Source organism: Salvia splendens, chromosome 15 (genome assembly GCF_004379255.2).
Source record: "Salvia splendens isolate huo1 chromosome 15, SspV2, whole genome shotgun sequence".
NCBI lineage: Eukaryota > Viridiplantae > Streptophyta > Magnoliopsida > Lamiales > Lamiaceae > Salvia > Salvia splendens.
In genome coordinates this window covers 3,524,009-3,544,742 of record NC_056046.1, presented here as the reverse complement: position 1 = coordinate 3,544,742, position 20,734 = coordinate 3,524,009, and the positions used below count along the sequence as shown (strand labels likewise).

At 36.7% G+C, this 20,734-nt stretch overlaps 2 protein-coding genes across 2 annotated transcripts; both read right to left on the bottom strand.

Moving 5' to 3' along the window:
• Positions 1-149: 149 nt before the first annotated feature.
• Positions 150-4,920, bottom strand: LOC121768609 (potassium transporter 8-like). Its single transcript, XM_042165137.1, has 8 exons — positions 4,075-4,920; positions 3,486-3,975; positions 3,344-3,397; positions 2,181-2,441; positions 2,055-2,107; positions 1,827-1,950; positions 1,489-1,743; positions 150-1,318 (listed from the first exon to the last, which is right to left on the bottom strand). The coding sequence occupies exons 1-8, from the start codon at positions 4,141-4,143 to the stop codon at positions 246-248; spliced, it is 2,379 nt and encodes a 792-aa protein (XP_042021071.1). The 5' UTR covers positions 4,144-4,920; the 3' UTR covers positions 150-245.
• A 7,381-nt stretch (positions 4,921-12,301) lies between these two features.
• On the bottom strand, positions 12,302-14,848 carry LOC121767895 (cyclic nucleotide-gated ion channel 18-like). Its single transcript, XM_042164228.1, has 5 exons — positions 14,203-14,848; positions 13,571-14,086; positions 13,377-13,488; positions 13,061-13,297; positions 12,302-12,970 (listed from the first exon to the last, which is right to left on the bottom strand). Exons 1-5 carry the CDS (start codon positions 14,715-14,717, stop codon positions 12,302-12,304), a joined length of 2,049 nt encoding a protein of 682 aa, XP_042020162.1. The 5' UTR covers positions 14,718-14,848.
• Positions 14,849-20,734: the final 5,886 nt, after the last annotated feature.

Below are 20,734 nucleotides of genomic sequence, written 5' to 3'. Positions count from 1 at the left end.
TTTAAAAACATGCACCTCTTTTCTGTTTTGAATTGATTTACTCATTAACATTTCAATTGCATTTTCATTTGTACAATAGTTATTGATGTTAGTACTTAAACAACTACTACTACTAGATTATATATTGTGTTTTTTCACAATAGCGACAATTCATTTGAACTTGAGCTTACTATACCTCGTATATAAGACTGATTCAATCCATTTACATAAACCAAACTTCCTAAAACAAGAAGCTGCACAAGGTATCATACATGGTAGATCATACCAACCTCTAGCGTCGACGCCCGCGGGAAGCTCGACGCGTACGTCGGAGCTCTCGAGTTCCTCCGGAGGAAGTCGTACCCGACGTTCACGACGAGCCTCTTCATCAAGCTCGACCCCGTCTTCGCCTTCACGTAGCAGTGACCTAGAATGAACGCCATCCCCGCCTCCCTTGCTTCCATGAGTTCCCGTAGCTCGGTCCGCTCCTCTTTCTCAATTTCCGGGCTCTCCGGGACGAGAAACCTAACTCTCTTCCTCGGCCCCACCGGCGATCGGATCTCCCCGAGCTCGTTCGTGCTCGTGGTGGCATCATCGGACGATTGCAGATCTCCACCCCCGTCGTCCTCCCATAGTTTGACGCCTTTCGCGTGGGACGACGACGTCCCGATGACCGTCATCTTCTCTTCGTTCTCGAGAGTGTGTTCCGACGAACCGTTGCATTCCGACACCTCCGACCGGATGAACTCTGCTATGCTACATACTAGATCCTTCTCGAACTCGACATCGTCGATGATCGTGTCACGGTACCCGTATCGCGCGATACATCGGTAAACGCGGTACTCCTTCGGCCCAACTCGTCCGACCAGAAATCGCTCGTCGGATCGAACATGAGGCACAGGAACATATTTGATGCAGAACAGAACCAAAACCTGATGGAAGGCAGGGAGATTCGTCACAAAATGCGAGAAGATGGCCGGAATCCCGGACACGAGCTCGGTGTGGATGAGGCCAATTCCTCGGACACGGACGATCCCTAGGTTCGGACTTAAACCTAGGAGCCAGTTGATGGAGACCTTGTTCTGGACATCGAACTCGTACTTCTTCAGCGTCCCGTAGTGCCACGTGTACATTATCGCGAGGAATGTGAAAGAAAGCGCGATAGGGACCCAAGCGCCCTCGCGGAACTTGATCAGAGAAGCGGAGAAGTAGAGCGCTTCGATGGAGCCGAAGAATAATATGAAGCCGAGGGCGAACAAGACACTTCTTTTCCAGCACAAGATGATCACAAGAGACATAAGGCATGTTGTAACCAACATAACTGTTATAACAGCAAGACCTGCTCGAGCAAAACACGACAAAAGCTTAAGACATAAGGCAAGCATTCAGACAAAGAGTTCAAATCAGCACTCATTCAACTTAGTAGGGAAAAACGGGAATCTATTCATACTTCAAATGGTACGAGCGAGATACATGTAGATGAAGAGCAAGAATCGAACGAGATGTTACCTGATGCATTACTGATGTGTTTTGTATCTCTAAATCCAATAGTAACTGCCAAACAGAGCAGCATTAGAGTCCAGTTGATTTCCGGGATGTAAATCTGGCCGCAAATTTTAGACGACGTGTGTACTATTCTGACCCTCGGAAAACAACCCACTGCACAACATTGCTTGATGATCGAAAACGTCCCAGTAATGATAGCCTGACTTCCCACCACAGCAGCAAGAATGGCGATTGCAAGAACAGGCCACCGTAGCTTTTCTGCAACCATGAGTGGAATATTAACTCAGATACAAGGATTTGGAACATCACTATGGAACGATGAAATATGTGTATAGCATTACCGGGTACTGATACGTAGAATCCAATCTGGTAGTCGCTCTCGTTGATGTGATGTTTGGAAAGATACGCAGCTTGTCCCATATACGCAAGGATCAAGGACGGATAGACGACACAGCTAAAGGCTATCTGGAGTCAGGAAGACCTCAGTTCGAATCTTGTTTCGTTTGCAAACATAAAACGAGCAGACAGGTATGAAGCAGATGCAAATATAACACTATAGATATACCTACCTTGATGGACATCTGTGAAAAGTGCCCAAGATCAGCAAACATAGCCTCCGAACCTGGACGTGTACATTCATTTAGTGACTAATATGCATAAGGAAAGAGACCGGTGAAGATTGTACAGTCTTGTACCTGTTATACATAGCAGAATCCCGCCCAACGACATCCAGCCATCTCTCTGTGTCTTCCTCAGGAATTTGTACATGTAATACGGAGAGAGTGCCTTATAAACGTGCGGATTCCAGTGTATGATGTTGTACACTCCGATGGCACTGATACAGAAGAGCCATGTGATCACTACCGGTGCAAAGAGAAGTCCTATTCGGTGAGTCCCGTAGTGCTGGAGATAGAATAAGAACACTAGAATCACGCAAGCAACCGGGACTTCTATATCTGCATATACACGTAACAGTTAAGTAAAATTACTCAATAGTTAATAGTAAAAACTGATAAACAGGTGATAAGAAAAGTTATGAGATATTGTTAACTATTCTTGAAAAGGTTTTGCTTGAAGGTGATGTATTAAGAACAATAAAAATCATGACTTTATTAGAAGATCATTCAACTTTACTGCTGCTTTTCATTGTTTATTGCACAAAGTTTACTTTTCAAAGTTACTATGTTATCCACAAGAAATCTTATAATATGATCACCTAAGAATCTGCAATCTCAACTTGGATCTCCACTATAGATAGTAGTATGATAATTGTTAATTGATAATTGATACCCATACATCCACCACAATCAAGAAAGATGGTGACCTAACTTTACTTTATATAGATAATATTGATTGGACTTAGATTAAAGCAAAGATTTTTGTCATAGTTTAACAAAGGCCCCACAGTGATGCATTTCATTACAATTTGGTGTGATCTCTTTGTCCACGACTACATAATTACGAATAAAAAATTATGCAGATTTGTCAATGGGAATGCCCGAACATCGTCATCAAATAACATAATTTTGACAGCCTTTCTTTTTTTTAGTCCAATCTCAGTTTTCTATCTATTCCTTGTTTTCCAAATGGCATTTCAATCACACTGAATTGCTCAAGACACAAAAATGCCGGAATAGGAATCGGATGACGAGCTAAAGACACACGACAGAGGCGAAGAAACCGGGAGTTAGAGTAATTGACAGTAGCTAAATTTTTGAAAATTTCAGTTGTGATCCTTCAAGTTTACTCAATCAGGAGATTTAACAAACTAACTAATTTCTTCACCACTAAAACACCAAATAAAGAACATATAACATAACATCAAAACATGAAGAATTCTAAGGTTAAGAGGGCTCACATTGGTGATGATGCTTTGACACAACGAGCTCCAACCCCGAAACTGCAGAGAAAACTGCAAAAACACAGGTAAAACAGATCAAATCACAATTTCCAAATCCAAAAACACAACATAACAGATTGAAAGCAATGTGGATTTCTACCAGAAATCGCGGGGGTGAGAACCCCGTCTCCAATCACCATACAAGTTCCAAACAAGGCCAAAATGAGCAACATCCTCTGTAGCACCCTATGCTTCTCCAATGTGGATCTCAATCTCAAACCAAGGCCTCTAAAATTACCAGATGCAATCCCATCTTTCTTGTATTCATACAAATCCTCGTCGGCGAGCTGACCATTCGGGAGCGTGCTCACACGGGCATGGCGACAGAGGAGGGAATACAAGGCAAAGGTTCCTCCTTCACCATTATCATCAGCTCTAAGCACTATGAACACATATTTGAGAAGTGGGATCAGAGTTAAAGTCCAAAACACAAATGACAAAACCCCATATATCTCCTCATTAGTCTCTGAGTGCTGAATGTCCTCTGCAAAAGTGCTCTTGTACACATACAGAGGCGAAGTGCTCAAATCGCCATAGACAACACCCAAGCTCTGATACGCCAATGTCAAAACAGTTCTCCATGATTCCCTCTGCAGAGAAACACAATTCAATTCTCAACCCATTTCACCAAAACATGAGTGAAAAAATCCCAGAAATCAAGAATTGAATTTTCAGCAGCAAGAACTCACCTTTATGGGATTTTTATTACTATCAGGGCTCCAGTTCTCAATATCCATCACTGGCCTTCTCAAAATCATGGGGAAATCATTCCAAACAAAACCCTTTAAAGCCAACACTATAAAACTAGCCCCTTTTCAACTCCAGCCCAAAATTGCTCCAACAAACTCAAGAAAAACAAAAAAACCTTTTTCCTTTTGGAGAAATGCTGAGAACAAGAGACAAACACGAAAACAATACAAAATGGAAATCGAGAAAAATGCAGTCTTGAGCGGATGAACCACTGAGGAAGAGGAAAAAGGCCGGTGGGAAATCGTGCTATAGAATATTGTCCCTCAACACATGTGTAAATGTGTTGTACGTGGACACTATTAATTTCAGTAACATGATTTAATAGTCAAATAATATTCTCAGAGCTCACTGTACACAAAATAGGCTGTAGTATCTCATAAAATATACAGGAATAAGATCAAGAAATCCCACCTCCATTGGATCAATAAAAACCCAATCTTGAAAAATGAAAAAGAGTCAAAGAACAAGAATGGGAGCTTTAAAGAGAAAAAACTGCCTCAGCTTTTTGCTTTTTGTATTTTTGCAGAAATGTTCGGAAAATAGAATATACTGAGTGGGTGGGTGGTGGTGTGTAGCTCAGTAGTCAGTAGTATTATCTTCTCAATTTTGCAGAGAAATTAAATCTACTTTGATCTATCAATAATCAATCTATGTGTGTTTGTGGGGTTGGTTGATAAATGATAATGGGTGGGCGTGGCCACTGCAGTCTACACTAGTTCAAAAAGATTATAAGTCCAAAATCTGTATAAAAAGCACCTACAAAAGAAGGTATACATCTTCAAAATATTTGGTTTATGTATATATACTTGACATATAGTTTTCTGAGTTTGAAGGCATCAAAGTAACGTGGCATGAGATGTGAATTCGGTGACTGGCTCGGTAGGGAACTGCACTTGTTGATATTTTTTGTTCCAAAAAAAAATCAATGAGTACTTCCATTGTCATAAATGGCATTTACTCACTTTGATTGCTTATTTTCTGTATTTGCACTTTTGCCCCATCAGAAATTTCAAGTTTCCTCGGAATTAACGTGTCCAAAGAAATTTTGAATGTTGAAGATGAAGGGTACAAACCCTATACTCCCTTCGTCCGCCATTAGGAGTTCCGGTCACTTTTGCGTACTCGTTTCATCAACATTATTCTCTCTCTTACTTAACCATTTCTCCACTTTAACTATTTATTATCATTTTTATAAAACGAGTGCGCAAAAGTGACCGAGACTTCTAATGGCGGACGGATGGAGTATTTCTAAGAAGAAATTTAGTGGATGAAGAGGAGATTTAAAACAAAAATTAGGGGCGTTTACTATTTTGGATAAAATTTATAACTGCATGTCAGCATGTGACGCACAAAACGACAACGCTTAGGGTGACCAAAAGCGATGTCATTTTGACCTTGACAATCTGACCTACGCTAGTTTCATTTTGAAAAAATTGAAATGTCCAGAGTATTTTTTGGGTTATTTGTTTGTAAATTTACGAACTTTAACTAGGAGTATAATACTTTTGGTTTTCCCCCAAATGTAATTTTTGAATTTAAATATATGAATTTTGAGTTTTTTTCCTAAAAATAATCTTGTCTTTAAATTGAAGCACAATTGTTGAAAGTGCCAACATGAAAAAAGTAGCTAGCATTAAAACGACAACGTTTGAATAGATATATTTTTTTTGAATAGATAATTATTAGTATGAAATTGAGGCTAATTGCTATTGGTTCTTATAAACATTTCGTTACAGTTTAATGGTTTTTACTATTTATAGTCATGAGTTATTAAAAATCCGTTTTGATACTTCAAAATTCTAAATTTAAAGTGTACATTTATTAAAGTGTATCAAGTTGAACTTGGATGACTTATCAAAGCATCTTATTAAAGAGAAAACAAGGTGTTTGTTTGATTAAAACTATACCTAACCAAACACGTTTTATTGAACGTTGATCAACTAAATTGATAGAAAGAAATAGTTCATCTTTTGAGTCTTGTTTTTGTCTGTGTGAATGATAAAACGTAGAGAAGTAGAATTCCAATTAGGATTTGCTAGAATTAGAATAATGAAAAGCTTAATAAATATTCCTTGTGAATAACGCAATAATAATATTATTGGTTTTTTCAACGACATATTGCATAATTCCGATTCTATATAAAGATGCCTCCTTTTTTAGACTTCATTCTCTTGTATTTTGTAAGTTATGTGTTAATGATGTTAATAACATTATCAAACATTTTCACGAATTTTAATAATGGGAGAATTTTCACAAATAAATAATGTTATATATTTGAAATTACTAAACCCCACGAAATATACTAGGCCAACTTTATATAATCTCGATCCCTCATATTTCTCTATTTACTCCTGTTTTAATATAAATACAAAAATTAAATCATGTAATATATATATTCGGAACGCCCAATTGAATTGACCTAGTTCGATTAAATTAATATCTTAATTAATTTTGTGAGCGGCTACATATAAATACAATATATATATATAGGCAATCAATGAGTATGTAGGGACAATACACAATAAAAGTGTGTTATTAGAAAAAAAGTACTACTGTATAAATTATAAAAATAATGCATAGTTCATGTTGACGCACTTCCATTTTTATCGCCTTTGAATGAATTTTCAATATACTATATGAAAGAAGCTAATTAATTAAATATGGAATTGAACTATCTCTACATACCAATTAGCATACCATACTTTTGAAGTTTTGAATTTTGATACAAATATATAGTTATACTTCATGATTTTGTTTTCAAATCTTAAATGTGCCAACAAAATTTTGCATTATTAAATAGTCACGTACATTTATGATCAACGTCGTTTCTAGATGATCACGTTTAGAGTGGGGTTACTAGAGTTTGGTAGACTCATGAAAAATTGAAGTAATTGACTTATGATGTCAGCCAAACTAATATTTTAGGACAAGGCACAACAATTTTTATCTTTTGTACGCCAATTAAAACACTACACAACACTTACAACGATACCATTCACTATAAAAAAAAATTGTCATAAAAATTGAGATACAATTATTAATATTTAGTTTTTTAAAAATAATTAATTTATAATTTAGAAAGTAAAAGAAAATATTTATAAGTTGATGATAAATTATCTTAATCTTTTATTTTTTTAGGATGCTTCTATTAATGGCTCATAATTTTAGTTGGGACAATGATAATAATGATACTTTATGAAATGTTGATCATATAGTTAAATATACAAATTAGGGTCTTTATTAAAAATAGTCTTTAGCCATTCTTTTTGCTGTAGTGACTTATTGCATCTATGTACGTGGATCATAAATGTGGGAAATATATTACTAATAGTACATTATACGCATGTATATTTTTTTTATACGCATGTATATTTCTAACTCTAGGTCTGTTGCCAAAGAGTTTCTTGTGGTGCCTCAATATAATATTTGAACTAGGTCTAATTGACACTTACCTCTTTGATTTTTAGTTAGGCTAAAATTTGCTCAAGGGCCTATAATCATCATTAAATAGTGTAGGGTGGGTGTAAAGAGTAGTGTGCTATTCTCAAACATTAGTTAGGCCGTGTAATGAAATAATAATTATATTTACATATAAATCAGTTCACATATTTGGCTTCTTGATATTGTATATTTTGGTTGAAATTAATTAAAATCACCTTATTCCACTTAAAAATATTTTTTAATCTTTATTTTGGTTTGTTGATGAACAATTACCTCTAACAAAGCTTAATGAAGTCGATTTTCATACTATTTGTTAATTTTTTTTGTCCCTTCGGGTACATTCGATAAAATTGGAACGATATCGTGGAAGGATGACACCCATATAAATCGGAAAAAGGGGTAATGAAGTCGATTTTCGAATATTTCATTAATGAACAAATTCAAAAGAACTATTCGATCATGGACATCAAAATTTAAGTTAATTGATTTTGTTAAATTTGTGGATAAATGAGTTTTTATTTGAAGAAATTACAAACAAATCCAATAATTAATAAATGTACCCACCAAAATCATTAAAGCATAATTTATAGATCATGCGTTTGGCACTATGGGTCTTTAATTTTCTAAATCCATGATTGAACCATAATTTCGGTTATTAAATTTTCAAAACCAAGACCATTCGTAAAAGAATCTAAACCATAACCTTTTTTATACCATTATTTTGAGACTCAAACAAAAAGGTTAACCAATTCTTTACGTTAACTCAATTATATACAATAAAACTTCTGTCTGCAAAACTATGAACCATGCATGCATCATATATTTGAACTAATCAAATAAACCTTTTGTGAAAGCTTTGTGAAATTGTTCAGCTCAAAATATATTAGGTATGCTATGATTGATTAATTTATACTTAGCTCACCTACTATATTAGCCATGGCGATCAATTAATTAACACTTAATTAGAGTTCCTTCGAGAATATTTAAACGATGAAAGCATTTTTTTTAAATAAAAAAGTCTTGGATAAAACTCTACCACTCATTTTGAAGTCAAAAACTTAATTAATACATTGAAAATAGTAATTTTTTATTTGGGGAATATGGAATAATGAGATTTAAACGTGATATTAATGGAGACGATTAGGAAATTGTCATAGTCGACATAGATAGTAAAAAGATCGCAAATAAATATAATAATGAGTTGAACTACCAAAACTGAAAAGTGAATTAATTAGAGATAAGAATAAGATGGTCTAAAGGTGATATCATAAAATATATCAAACATTATTTGGCAAAAAGAGAGAAGTAGACATCCACTACACTGACGAACTTCTGTCCCACCACTAAAAAAATATTTATTCAATTAAAACATAGTGTAAATTAAACTATGATGTGATGAATGTACTATTTAAATGTGGGCTATACATATGATTTATCAATGGAGTACTAAATATTATTTCAAATTATCGGTACTGGGGTCACCTAAGAATAAAGATATATGGTTTGCAGATGCCCCTTCATTAATATTTTTTTTATTGATATATGACGTACATGGTACACTCAAGAGAAATGAAAAATGAAATAAATTACTCACTCCGTCTCAGTTTAAAAGTAAGATTTAGTTATGGTACGAATTTTAAGAAATTGGTGAAGTGTGTAATAAATGAAGTGAGGTCGTGGTTGTTGGAGTGTGTAATAATTGAAATGGTGTAGTGGAAAGTGAGGTCTTTTTGACTTTTTGTATGTTTATGATTATGTTTTGTTTTATTTTTATGAAAGTAATGGCATTTGAGTGCAAATTTCATCAACAATGAGATTAAATTTTATGGTAAAATATGATAAATTTTAAATGAGACTCTTAAACTGGGACGTACTAAAATGGTAAAATATGACTCTTAAAGTGAGACGGAGGGAGTATAACACTATTTGTTCATAGCAAATGAATATGTTAACTTCTCGCAAAATCACAATAAATGTATACAAATTAATATATGTGGCGCTAAAACACCCTATAAGGCCATAGGTTATTATTCTCTTGATCACATTTTTTTATACATGTTATTTAATTTAATGGAATACTATAAGTTAGCTCTTATAAGTGGAATATATTTTAGAGAGTTCCAATAATTTCAACTTAAACAAGTTAGATATTTGAATTTAGATCTTTTGGGGGTTCAATATTATCGTCTCCACAAAAAAAGTAGTAATTTCACCTCAATTTTATGCAATTAGTATAAGATTATAGTGAATATGACAAAATTCACAATTTAAAAATAATTGGTTTAAATCCAAAAATAACGTGTAAAACGAGAGAGAGAGAGAGAGGGGCCAAGTATTGATACGTTTCGTTTAAATTCGACATATGGTTGATATTGGTTTACATGTCTTGTATCAAATTCTATCTTTTCTGTTTGTGATGAAAAGAAGAAGATGAAAAGTTTCAATCTTTATGGAATGGTCTGAGTAATACCCCATTTAGATGGCTCTATAATAAATATTCAAATGAGTACTTATCATGATTCTTCATAAAGCGTGACATGATAATTTGTGACGCGATGACACTATGATTGTATCCATGTTTTATGGAAATATGCTATTAATAATTGAATCTATTGACTTTTCACATTTGCCTGCGTTTTGGAATTAGGGGTGACCATTCATTATAATGTTAAAATCCTAAACCCGGATAGAAATTTTCATTTCTGAATAATATGGATTCTTATGTCAATTGAAAAATGTCTTAAGGTTAAATTTTTGGTAATTTTCACATTAAATCTAGTGTAACCCTATTTAAAATGTATCAAATATTATGATCAATATTACCTTTCCAATATGGACTAGTTCTATATATTAGTATTCCGTAACTTCACAAGCACAAAATAATTCAAATCATCCAACTATTTAGACATTGACTATACATTTATGGTCAAAAGAGTCCCCACACAGATGGGCTTTGATCCACATATAGTAGTGCTCTAAAAATATGATAAAACTTAGAAATAAATTTTAGCCCATTAATCTCAATTTTCTTTTACTTAAATATTTTGTGTTCAAACAGTGGATGGCCCACCCCCTATATGTGACAAATGTTTTGCTTTCAATAGAAGTTTTTGGTCCCAATTTCAGTGGATGGCCCACCCCCAAAAGGAATTACAAATATCTTTTTCAGAGACAAGCAACAATTTTATGTGTAGGGATTCAACTGAATTATTTCTACCTAACAAGATAGGAATTAGGATCAAAATTAGATGTATGACTTTAATATCAAATTTGGAGTTTTGTTATTTATTTCATTCATCCCCAAAGAATATGCACTTTGGATTCGGCATAAGTTTTAATGCAAAAGTGGTAAAGTAAGAGATGGGTAGAGAGAAAAAGTAACTAAAGTATTCTTAGTGGAGAATTAATGGGTCCCACCTCATTAGAGAGAAAAGAATTTCTAAAGCTAGAAAGTGCATATTCTTGTGAGACGGACTAAGGAAATAGTGCATATTCTTCTGGAACAGAGGGAGTATAATTTATTTCGATTAGTTGTGCATGTGCATTTGATCAGATTAACTATAAAGTTAATTAATTGATTGTTTTCTCTATTTAGACATCGTGTAAGATTATCTCGAATAATTTCGTAATTTACATACCATACATTAACACTAATACATTATTAAAAATGTACAACATGAGATACTAGCATATATAGTTTTTATACTAGGAAAAATCAAATTGGATGTATATACTAATACTACAAGTTTAGGATTAACTTGGGCGATTTTGCAAACTTGTAGTGGGCTTCGTGATATAGGTACAGAATTGGGTTGATATTCATTTATAACTTTTTCTTTACAATTCGAATTTACTGTGAAATACAAGTTGTGGTCGAGTTCCATCTCAGACTGATTAGATTAGGTCCAGCCAGCCCAAGCCCAAGCCCACGACTGAAGTGGACTACGTAGTCTTGTGTTTCTTTCTATAAATCTGTATCTAACTCAACGTATTAATTTACTTATTGTTGATATATATATATTTATTTGAAACATTATTATTTATTGAATAAATATGTGTACTAAAAATTTATTTTATTATAACTAATTTTGAAAAATATGATTAATGGAGGAATTTTGAAAATATAAATAAGTGTAAAAATTGTCTCAATTGGAGTTTGTTTATTTTCACTAATGGGCCAAATCTGGGCTGGGTTGTGTTTGGTTTGCTCAATTAAGAAGCCTAGTTGTCTCTATAACAGCTTTCAGGTACAATATGAAATTACTTTTTACTCGCTCGTGTCCCTAATAAATATTCAATTTTTATTATTTTTAGTAAGAGAATTCTATATTTCACTAATTAATTATAAGACTAATATATAAAAATAGGGTCTATATTTCACTAACTCTTTTCGCCAAGTTTAATTCACAAAATCAAACAATTTCTTAAAGATTTCACGGATCAAATAAAAAACATTTGTTGGTTGGAGGGAGTGGTTGAGCACGAGAATTTATAAGCTAAGATACACAGGTTGTGAGCGAGAGTTTATGGCTAACGAATTGAAATACTTGCATGGTTGTGAAAGGGAAACAAGGCAAGCTGTATAGGTAATGAAAAAGGGAGAGAGAAAGATATATACACAAATGTGTGAATGAAGCAAGAAAGAGTGATACATACATACATACTATTGTAGTAGTGTACATAAGGCTTAAACAGAAAGACAGTTTTGTTAAAAACAAAGCAAAACTAAACCTCCTCAGTGAAATCAGGATCATCCGGCTTGACGAGGCTGAACGTGGACGGCGACGTCGCCTGCGCCACCCTCAGCTTCTGCGCAATCCCCCTCTTCGTATTCGAAGCGAATTTCGACGCCAAGATGGTAGCCCCGATGTGGTGGCCGTGCGATCCCCCCAAATTCTCGTGCAGCGCGAGCTCCTTAGCCAGTTTCTTCTTCTTGTACCTCCTCCACCCGGTCTGCAAAAAGCACGCCCCCCACGTCCTCCACTGGTTCGAGTAGTACCTGAACGCGTGCTGCAGCTTCATGCTGTGCAGCCTCTTGAACTGCATCGCCACGAACTTCAGATCCTCTGCGCTCAGCGCGAACGCCTCCACTTCCGTGAGCGTCTTCACTGTTCGCGTTGAGGACGGGAGGTTCTGCGAGGAGCTGGGCAGGAGCGCCCATGTTAGGAGCTCCTCCCCGCAGAAGTCTCCCGGCCTCAGCGCGATCGAGTTGTAGAAACCGGATCGGCCGCCGTTGGTGGTGGAGCTCTCCATCTGGCCTCGGATCACGAATAGCATATCATCCACCGGGTCCCCCTCCCGGACGATGTAGCTGCCCTGCGTGCTCAGGGACGACGTTAGCCTCTCGCAGATCGCGTCAAGAAGCTGGTCGTCCATTTGAGCGAAGAAGGGCACCTTCATATCATAAAATTGAATTTCTTTTAGATTTGGTCATTCTTGTGCCAAGTTTGTTTGCATCATAGAGAGAGAGAGAGAGAGACTTACGCCACGAACTAGGTTGAGGCAGAGGTGTCTTTGTATCTCACGGCGAAGGTCTTGAGGTAGGGATTTGAGAATCTCTTCCTCCTTCACTCCTCTTGTTGTCAGCCATCTGTATTGCTCGAAGCGACGGACGCGATCTTGCAAGTCCGGTGGCAGCTGCCGGTGCCTCATCCACTCCTCCATGTCTCTCCTCTTGATTCTCCACTCTTCTAGCCTCAAAGTCATTGAGCTCAAGTAAGTCTTCACCACAACAAACAAACAAACAAACATAAGCAATCAATCTTACTAGTATATTTTACTCAAATGGAGTAGTTCGTACCTGCATATTCCCAATCAACTGTGCAAACAGAATTAGCCCAAAAATGCACAGAACTATGCAGAAAATGGTCTCCCCAATAAACGTGCTCGTGCTCAAAGTCTGCCCATACGAACTGCAAATGAAGAAGCAAGATGAGCAAATGTATATAAAGAGAACAAAAATAAAAAGAAGAGAAGCAAGATGAGCAAATGTACCTCAAATTTCTCAAGCCCCACCATAGGCAGTAGACATACTTCTCAACGAAAGTAGACGAGGCGACTTGGCTAGTGAAGGCCTCAGCAAACATACCAAACTTGAAATCCGAATCTCCATTCTTGGCATCGCAGCGAGCAAGAACTGTGGTGAGAGTCAACCAGTTCTCCCGCTCAGCTCCCATGGCTTTAATCTTGGAGCAATCAAGAAACTTAACATTGCAATGCGGAGGAGTGTAGATCTCCTCATGACACCTCTGCTTCCAGCACGAATACTGCCGCCCAATCGAGGACAGATACCACGACGCTCCAATCACATGGCTGGCGAGCATGAAGAGGAGGAGATTGTAAGCTGCGCCAGCCCAAGCCGTCTTCGCGATGAAGCCCGTGGTCTTGATGATCCGGTTGTTGAGAGGGAAGATGACGAAGAGGCGCGGGATGTATTGAATGAGTACAATGAGGGAGAGTGTATTATTGGAATGGCCGCCACCGTCCGTCTTCGTGGCCGGGATGACATACCTGTTGGCAAATAAAACAAAAATAACTATAACAGTATCTCACATCACATCACATCACAAACACATTTGATGCTAGTACATCTCTTAATAATAACTTGCAGTATAAGTGTAACTAACCAGATGAGGATTTGGGGGAGGGGGAGGGTGGCGGAGAGGTCGACGATGAAGTCGGATTTGAGGTAGCGGAGGGTGATTTGGCGGGGGTCCATGACGAGCTCGCCGCGGCCGAAGACGCGAGAGCTGGGGGCGACGAAGGCCATGCGGAACTTCATGAGGAGGTGGAGGAAGTAGAAGAAGTCGGTGACGGTGCGGAAGTAGGTGATGAGGATGGAGGCGGAGATGTCGATGTTCATGCAGGCGGCGCCGTCCTCAACGTAGGGGAGGTAGAAGTAGAGGGGGTCGATGAAGAGGGAAACGAGGCACGAGATCAAGAAGATGTGATTCCAGAGATTGACAATGTCGCTGTTGGGGTCGAGGATCTGGTAGTGCCATAGGATGGTCAGGGAGTTCGGCTCGTCCGCGGCGGCGGCGGCGGCGGTCGGGTCGTGATGGTGGGGGTGGTGGCGCCGGGATGTGAACGATCGCCTGAGCTGCCGGAGGTGGGACGCTGGCCGGGAGAATATCCTATTCATCTTCCATGGAGGATCCCGATTTTGGGCAGGATTCTCCGCGCGGATGTCGATTTTTCCGAATCTTCTTCTTCTTGTGGCGGCGGAGAAAGCAATCGACGAATTCAACGACAGCGGCAGCAATTGGATGCCAATTTTTTTGTGTGTTTTCGGGCAGCGGAGAAAAATCGATCAAGGATTCAAAGTGTTTTGGTCGGAGGGGTGGATTGGGGGACGTTTATGACCGTTGAGATTTTTCAGAGGAAGCGCGGGAATTTCGGTTTTTTCTTTCCTTTTTTATTTACATAATCCAATTTAAGAAGTCAATTTTGTGCAATTAGGGAACTGATTATATTTACATTATCCTATTTAAGAAGTCTATGAACTACTACTAAAATGTTGACTGCAGGGGAAATTTATTGAATTTCGCCTTGTAGTATTTTTCGGATCGTAAAACCAAATTTAGAGTTCCCAAAAAAATGGATTATGGGATATAATTGGTGTATGTAGGAAATTATTAATTCTTGATTTGGTCTTATTGTCTAACTTTCCCTCGAAAAAAAAAAACACGAGATTATCTATGTCTGATCAATTTTAATTATTAAATTTGTTCATATACCATAATTTGACCAAATGTTAAAACTATTTTAAAACTAATTGAGCAATTTTAAAACTATGATTTTTCATTTAAATTTTGAAAAGTATGGAATTAACCAAAATTTGACCAAATGTTTTTTTTTTCATATAAATATGTTAACTCTGCCATGTATAGCTCATTCATTTGTTAGGAAGTCCGAGGATCGGTATCTTCTATCGCAATATGTTCAGAAATTATTTGGATTGTTCATTTATTAGGTATAGTTGGAAGTTTCGATTTTCTAACTGTTTTAACATATGCTCTCTCCATCCCACTTTGGAAGTCTTGAGTTACAATTTTTTGGTGTCCCACTTTAGAAATCCCAGTTGGAATATTCCATAAATATTACACTCACATTTTATTATAAAACAAAATAGGGTCCACGATCCACTATCTTTTTTCACTAATTTTCTTTTACATTTCTTAAAACTCATGCCGAACTCAAATGAAACTCCTAAAGTGAGACGAAGGAAATAGTATAGTTGGCACTTGGCATTTGGCAATTTCAATTTAATATATTAATTAGGTATAGTTGGCAATTTGTATCACAATTTATTAGGTATAGCTGGCCTTAATTATCAACTCCATTGCTCTTTTTAGGCATAGTGGGTAGTTTCTCCCATGTCCATAAATTTATAAGAGCATTCTTCCAAATAGAGATGGGTGCGTATTTGGTCTGACTTTGGAACTGATGGTTTTGGTTCAGAATTGTCGGTTTTCAATGGATTTTTCAATTATTTAGTATAATTTTGGTTTCGGTTCCAATTCTAGTTCCAATCAAACCAATTGGCCAGTTTTGACCCGATTCGAACTGTGAACATTTCAGTTTGTAAATTGTCACTGCCGATTCCAATGTGTTTACAGTTAATCAGACATCCTTTCTTCCAAAACAGAACGCCTCTACTCTCTTGCATAAACCTCTCCTTTCTCTTGGGTTCTCATAGTCGGTTGGGCAACAAAATGTACATTCGTCAAATCATTATTGAAATAAATCTACTCTCTTATATTTATTTTTGGAAATCTGGAAATAGTTGTAAATTATGGAAAAAAGATATGCACATTAAAGTAATGCGATTTTACGTTGTGAGTCATAAGTCTAGTATGGTGAGTTGGTGACAAATTATTTTGTCTTTTAGATTTTTGATTTTAGGATATTTTTCAAAATGCCGATCGCAAAAATTGGGAGCTTTATGAAATGAAGTATTAAGACACTGACTCGAATATTTAGTGTGTCAAGTGGGTGGATAATAAGGTGGACAAAGTATACTACCTCTATCCATGATTTTCTAGTTTGGAATTTTCCAAAAATAAGCGTAAGTTAAAAAAACCACAAAACTAGGACATAAATTCATAAATTATACTCCATCCGTTCATGATTTATAGTCTCATTTTGCCATTTTTAGTTGTTCGTGATTTAAAGTCTCATTTAATTTATTTCATTTTAGGAAAGTGGACATACCATTCACGTAATTAATTCATTACCGTTTCTATTATAAAATTAATATATAAAGTGAGTTTCATATTCTACTAATTCATATTTCTTTTTTTTTACAAAGTCAAACAATTTCTTAAAATCTGTACCGAGTTAAAATATGATTATAAATGAACTAATGAAGGATGGATGGAGTACTATTTCATGATGGAAATATTGCAGCCTTTACACGGACAAACTCTTGCTATTACAAAAGAACAACAAACTAGAAGGTAAATAAAACGAAGTAAATACAATAAAAGGAACAAGATGCAAACTATAGTCTTCTTTAAGTTGAGTCGAGGTATCCCTCTCTCCGCAAGACGAGATACGCCCCGGCTAGTGCTCACAGATTGGCGCAACGTCCCCAAAGATGAAACGACTTTCCTCCTACCGAGTTGAAGCACCTCAAACTCGTCGGCTCCGGCGAACTTGAATTGGAGGCGAGAACCGAGCAATGCAATACTCTTAATGATGCGAACTAGAATGCTTGAGAGCTAGAGAGAAGAGAGAATGATTTGTTGGTGTGTTTTCCATCTCTCAAATCCACACCTATTTATAGGATATGAGTGACCATATGAGAGGTCTTGGTATTAAGGAACCTAATAAACATTTTGGAGGTTACACTAGAAGTAAAAAGCCAAAAGACTTAGAAAATGAAAAGCTTAAAGCTCTTCAAATTTCTCACGTTTTCAACAATCCCCCACATTGGTTAGAGCGCTGCAAGCTCAAACCAACACCAGACACAAGTGCATGTATGCAGACTCTTCGCTCAGCGGCGGACGACGTCTTCCGTGCCGCTGGCACGGACGGACGGACGCCATCCATCCACCATTGCAGATGCTATAAGAGTTCTGTTTTTTCATTTTAGTCCGTCCACGAATAGGGGTCACGGTTCACTTTTACCATAAATGATAATAGGGTCTCACCTTCCACTAACTCATTCTACTCACATTTCATTTAAAGCTAATATATATAAGTGGGACCTCTATTCCACTAACTTTTTTCCACCCATTTTTTTTAATAATTCTTCAAACTCCGACCGTCCATAAATGAGACTCCTAATGGCGGACGGATAGAGTAATTCTCAATGCTGCATTAAATCAGGCCCAAAAGCCCAATGCCACAACAAGTCTCAAAGTAACACCTTACCAATATAAAAGTGTGAGAAATATGATGAAAAAACCTTTCGAATTTTCAATATATTCTGAATTTTGACGCCAATTAACGTCTAAAATTTTAACCTCAATCCTTGAGACAAAAACTAAATATATTATTTATCTTAAATTAAAGGTTGAGCAGTATACTAACACTCAAAGACTAGTTGTCTAAATTCCAAAAAACACTAAACTTAAAATTACCTCTATCTAATTTTCATACTAAATAATTAAGGATTAAACTTCATGGAAAGTACTATGACAAGTTATAAACCATTCTCCCTCCGGCAATAAATGTCACAATTTTGATCGGCTCACGTTTTAAGAAAATATTTAACTTTATAAAAGATAGTGGATAATAAAGTTAGTGCAACGTTAGTTCTATTCTTACATTATTAAAATGTGACCGATCAGTTAATGGAATGTGAGGTCCACATTTATTGGCGACTGACAAAAATTGAAAAATATGACAATTCACGGCAGACGGAGTATATTTCTTTCAGTGTTTGAAATTTTTATGTACAAAATCTATCACACATTCACTCCAAATATAGAAACTCATGATTCGAACAATCTAAACATTATAAACCCTCCTCCCTCTCTCCACAAACAATATCATCAGCAGCTGCAGCAGCTCTGCAAATGGGGCAAACGGGAGCCCTCAGCAGCCACAAATCCACGCGCTCCGCGTGGAAGCTGTGGTTGCACGACGGCATCTCTGAACTTCTCTAAGCCCGGGCTGCTGCCTTTAGCCTTGGCCGCGAAGTCAAAGCACGGGAGCTTCTCGATGTCGTCCCTCTCCACCGCGTTTCTCCTCTCACTACTAACATCGTTCCTCAGCGTCCGCCCCACGATCCACACGTGGATCAGGACTAGCACGCCCATGCCTAGAAACAGTAAGATCACTGAGATCACGATCGCCATTACTAGGATCTGCGTTGCTAGACTACGCTGTGCTTTTCCATCTCAAACATTCATGCAACATCTTCAACAGAGAGAGGGAGACGAAGAAGATTGGATTATGATTATTTGTCTTGTGCTAGATGAGTTTGGAGATATAATGTAGTGTGACATAGTTTTTGTAATAGAAAATTTTGGATGGAATGTGAGCGAATAGAAGGAGCTAAACTAATAAAGACATTGGTGTTGAGTAAGTGAGGCAATTATTCAAACATGTTGGTGAAGCAATTTACACAATATTTTTCATACTTTATTCACTGTTGTTTTCGTTTTTAATGCTCCGTTTATTTCTGAATTATCTTCGAGTTACGTCACATGGGTTTATATATAGTTGTTAATAATTGGTTTATTAATAGTTCAAAAGAAGAGGCGAAATTTTCTTTTGGTTGCAAATCCCACAGACCCACACTAATATTTATATTGTGTTGCTTAAATATATTCAAAGCCCAATTTAAAGATCCAATGGTTTTGGTAATGGCCCAAGATATTTTACATAGCCCAATGTTTTCTAAACATTTTTTTAGATTGGCATATCATGGAATTGGGCCTATGTAGACAAATAGTAGGTTTATAGATTTTTAAAAGAATTGGGCCTATATAGACACATACTCGTTATCTATCGTGAAACATATTTATGCTACACCAATAGTTCGTTACTTTAATTAAATTATCAATGAAATCGAAACTTATTGCAAATTAGTATGTGAGTAATATAGAAATGAACTCTTTTTTTTTCTGTTTTTTTTATCAATTAATATAGTCAATCCTCTCTACGTTTTGTGAAAGATGGTTTCATCCATTTTTCTCATGAATCTAATCAAAAAGTGAATTTAACTTTTTTTATAAAACGACTCGTCTAAAGTAAAATAGTGTTAATTGATCAATAACACAGAATAACAAGAAATGGTATGATCGTCTATCGTTCACACTACATTCAACCAAATTAAAATTACAATAACACGAGATTTTCATTACACCCAAAGCAAATAAAAAAATTATTGAAGTCTGCCCAAAAGTACTAAATAGGAGTATATACTACTACTAATGTTTTGTTTTAGATAAAGCTGAAGAGTAAACGCTGTCTAAGAATAATAGAAATGTCAAATCACATCACTAGCTCAAACAATTGGACCCCCTAATGGTTAGCATTAATCCACAATTTTGGAATTAATAACATCCATAGTACCATTACCAATTCTATTAAAAGTTTAATGGATAATAGGGTGCCAATTTGATGTGCTATTTTAAAATTTTACTTTTGAATTGCTGGTGGGGTAGATGTTAGCTGAGATTGTGGCATATATGAAAGTGGGGAGAAGTATTCTAATATTGATTGGTAATGTGGATTGTGGTATGTGACATTATAGCTTTGATACCCATCACATGAAAATGTCCACATTTCATTTGACATTTGTAGTCTCCACTTAGTCTTTCTATAGTAGGCATTACATTCATTTCTTTAGCCCAAAAATGTCTTATCAAAATATGGGATGTAAAGTAGTTAAATTTTAAGTTAAAACATTTTTCAAAGAATTGGATTTCTTATAAGATGATATTATCCAACGCTTAGAGCATCCGCAATGGGCGGACGATGGCACGCCCGATGGCGCGCATCGTCCGCGCCATCCATCGTCCGCACCCATTGCGGGTGCGTGCCATAGGGCGCGGACGATAGTCGCGCCCTATACTTCGGTCGCGGAGGATAGCGCGGACGATGGCCATCGTCCGCGCCATCGTCCGCCCCATTGCGGCTGTCGCGGACGATGGCCGCGGACGATGGTCATCGTCCGCGCCATCGTCCGCCCCATTGTGGAGG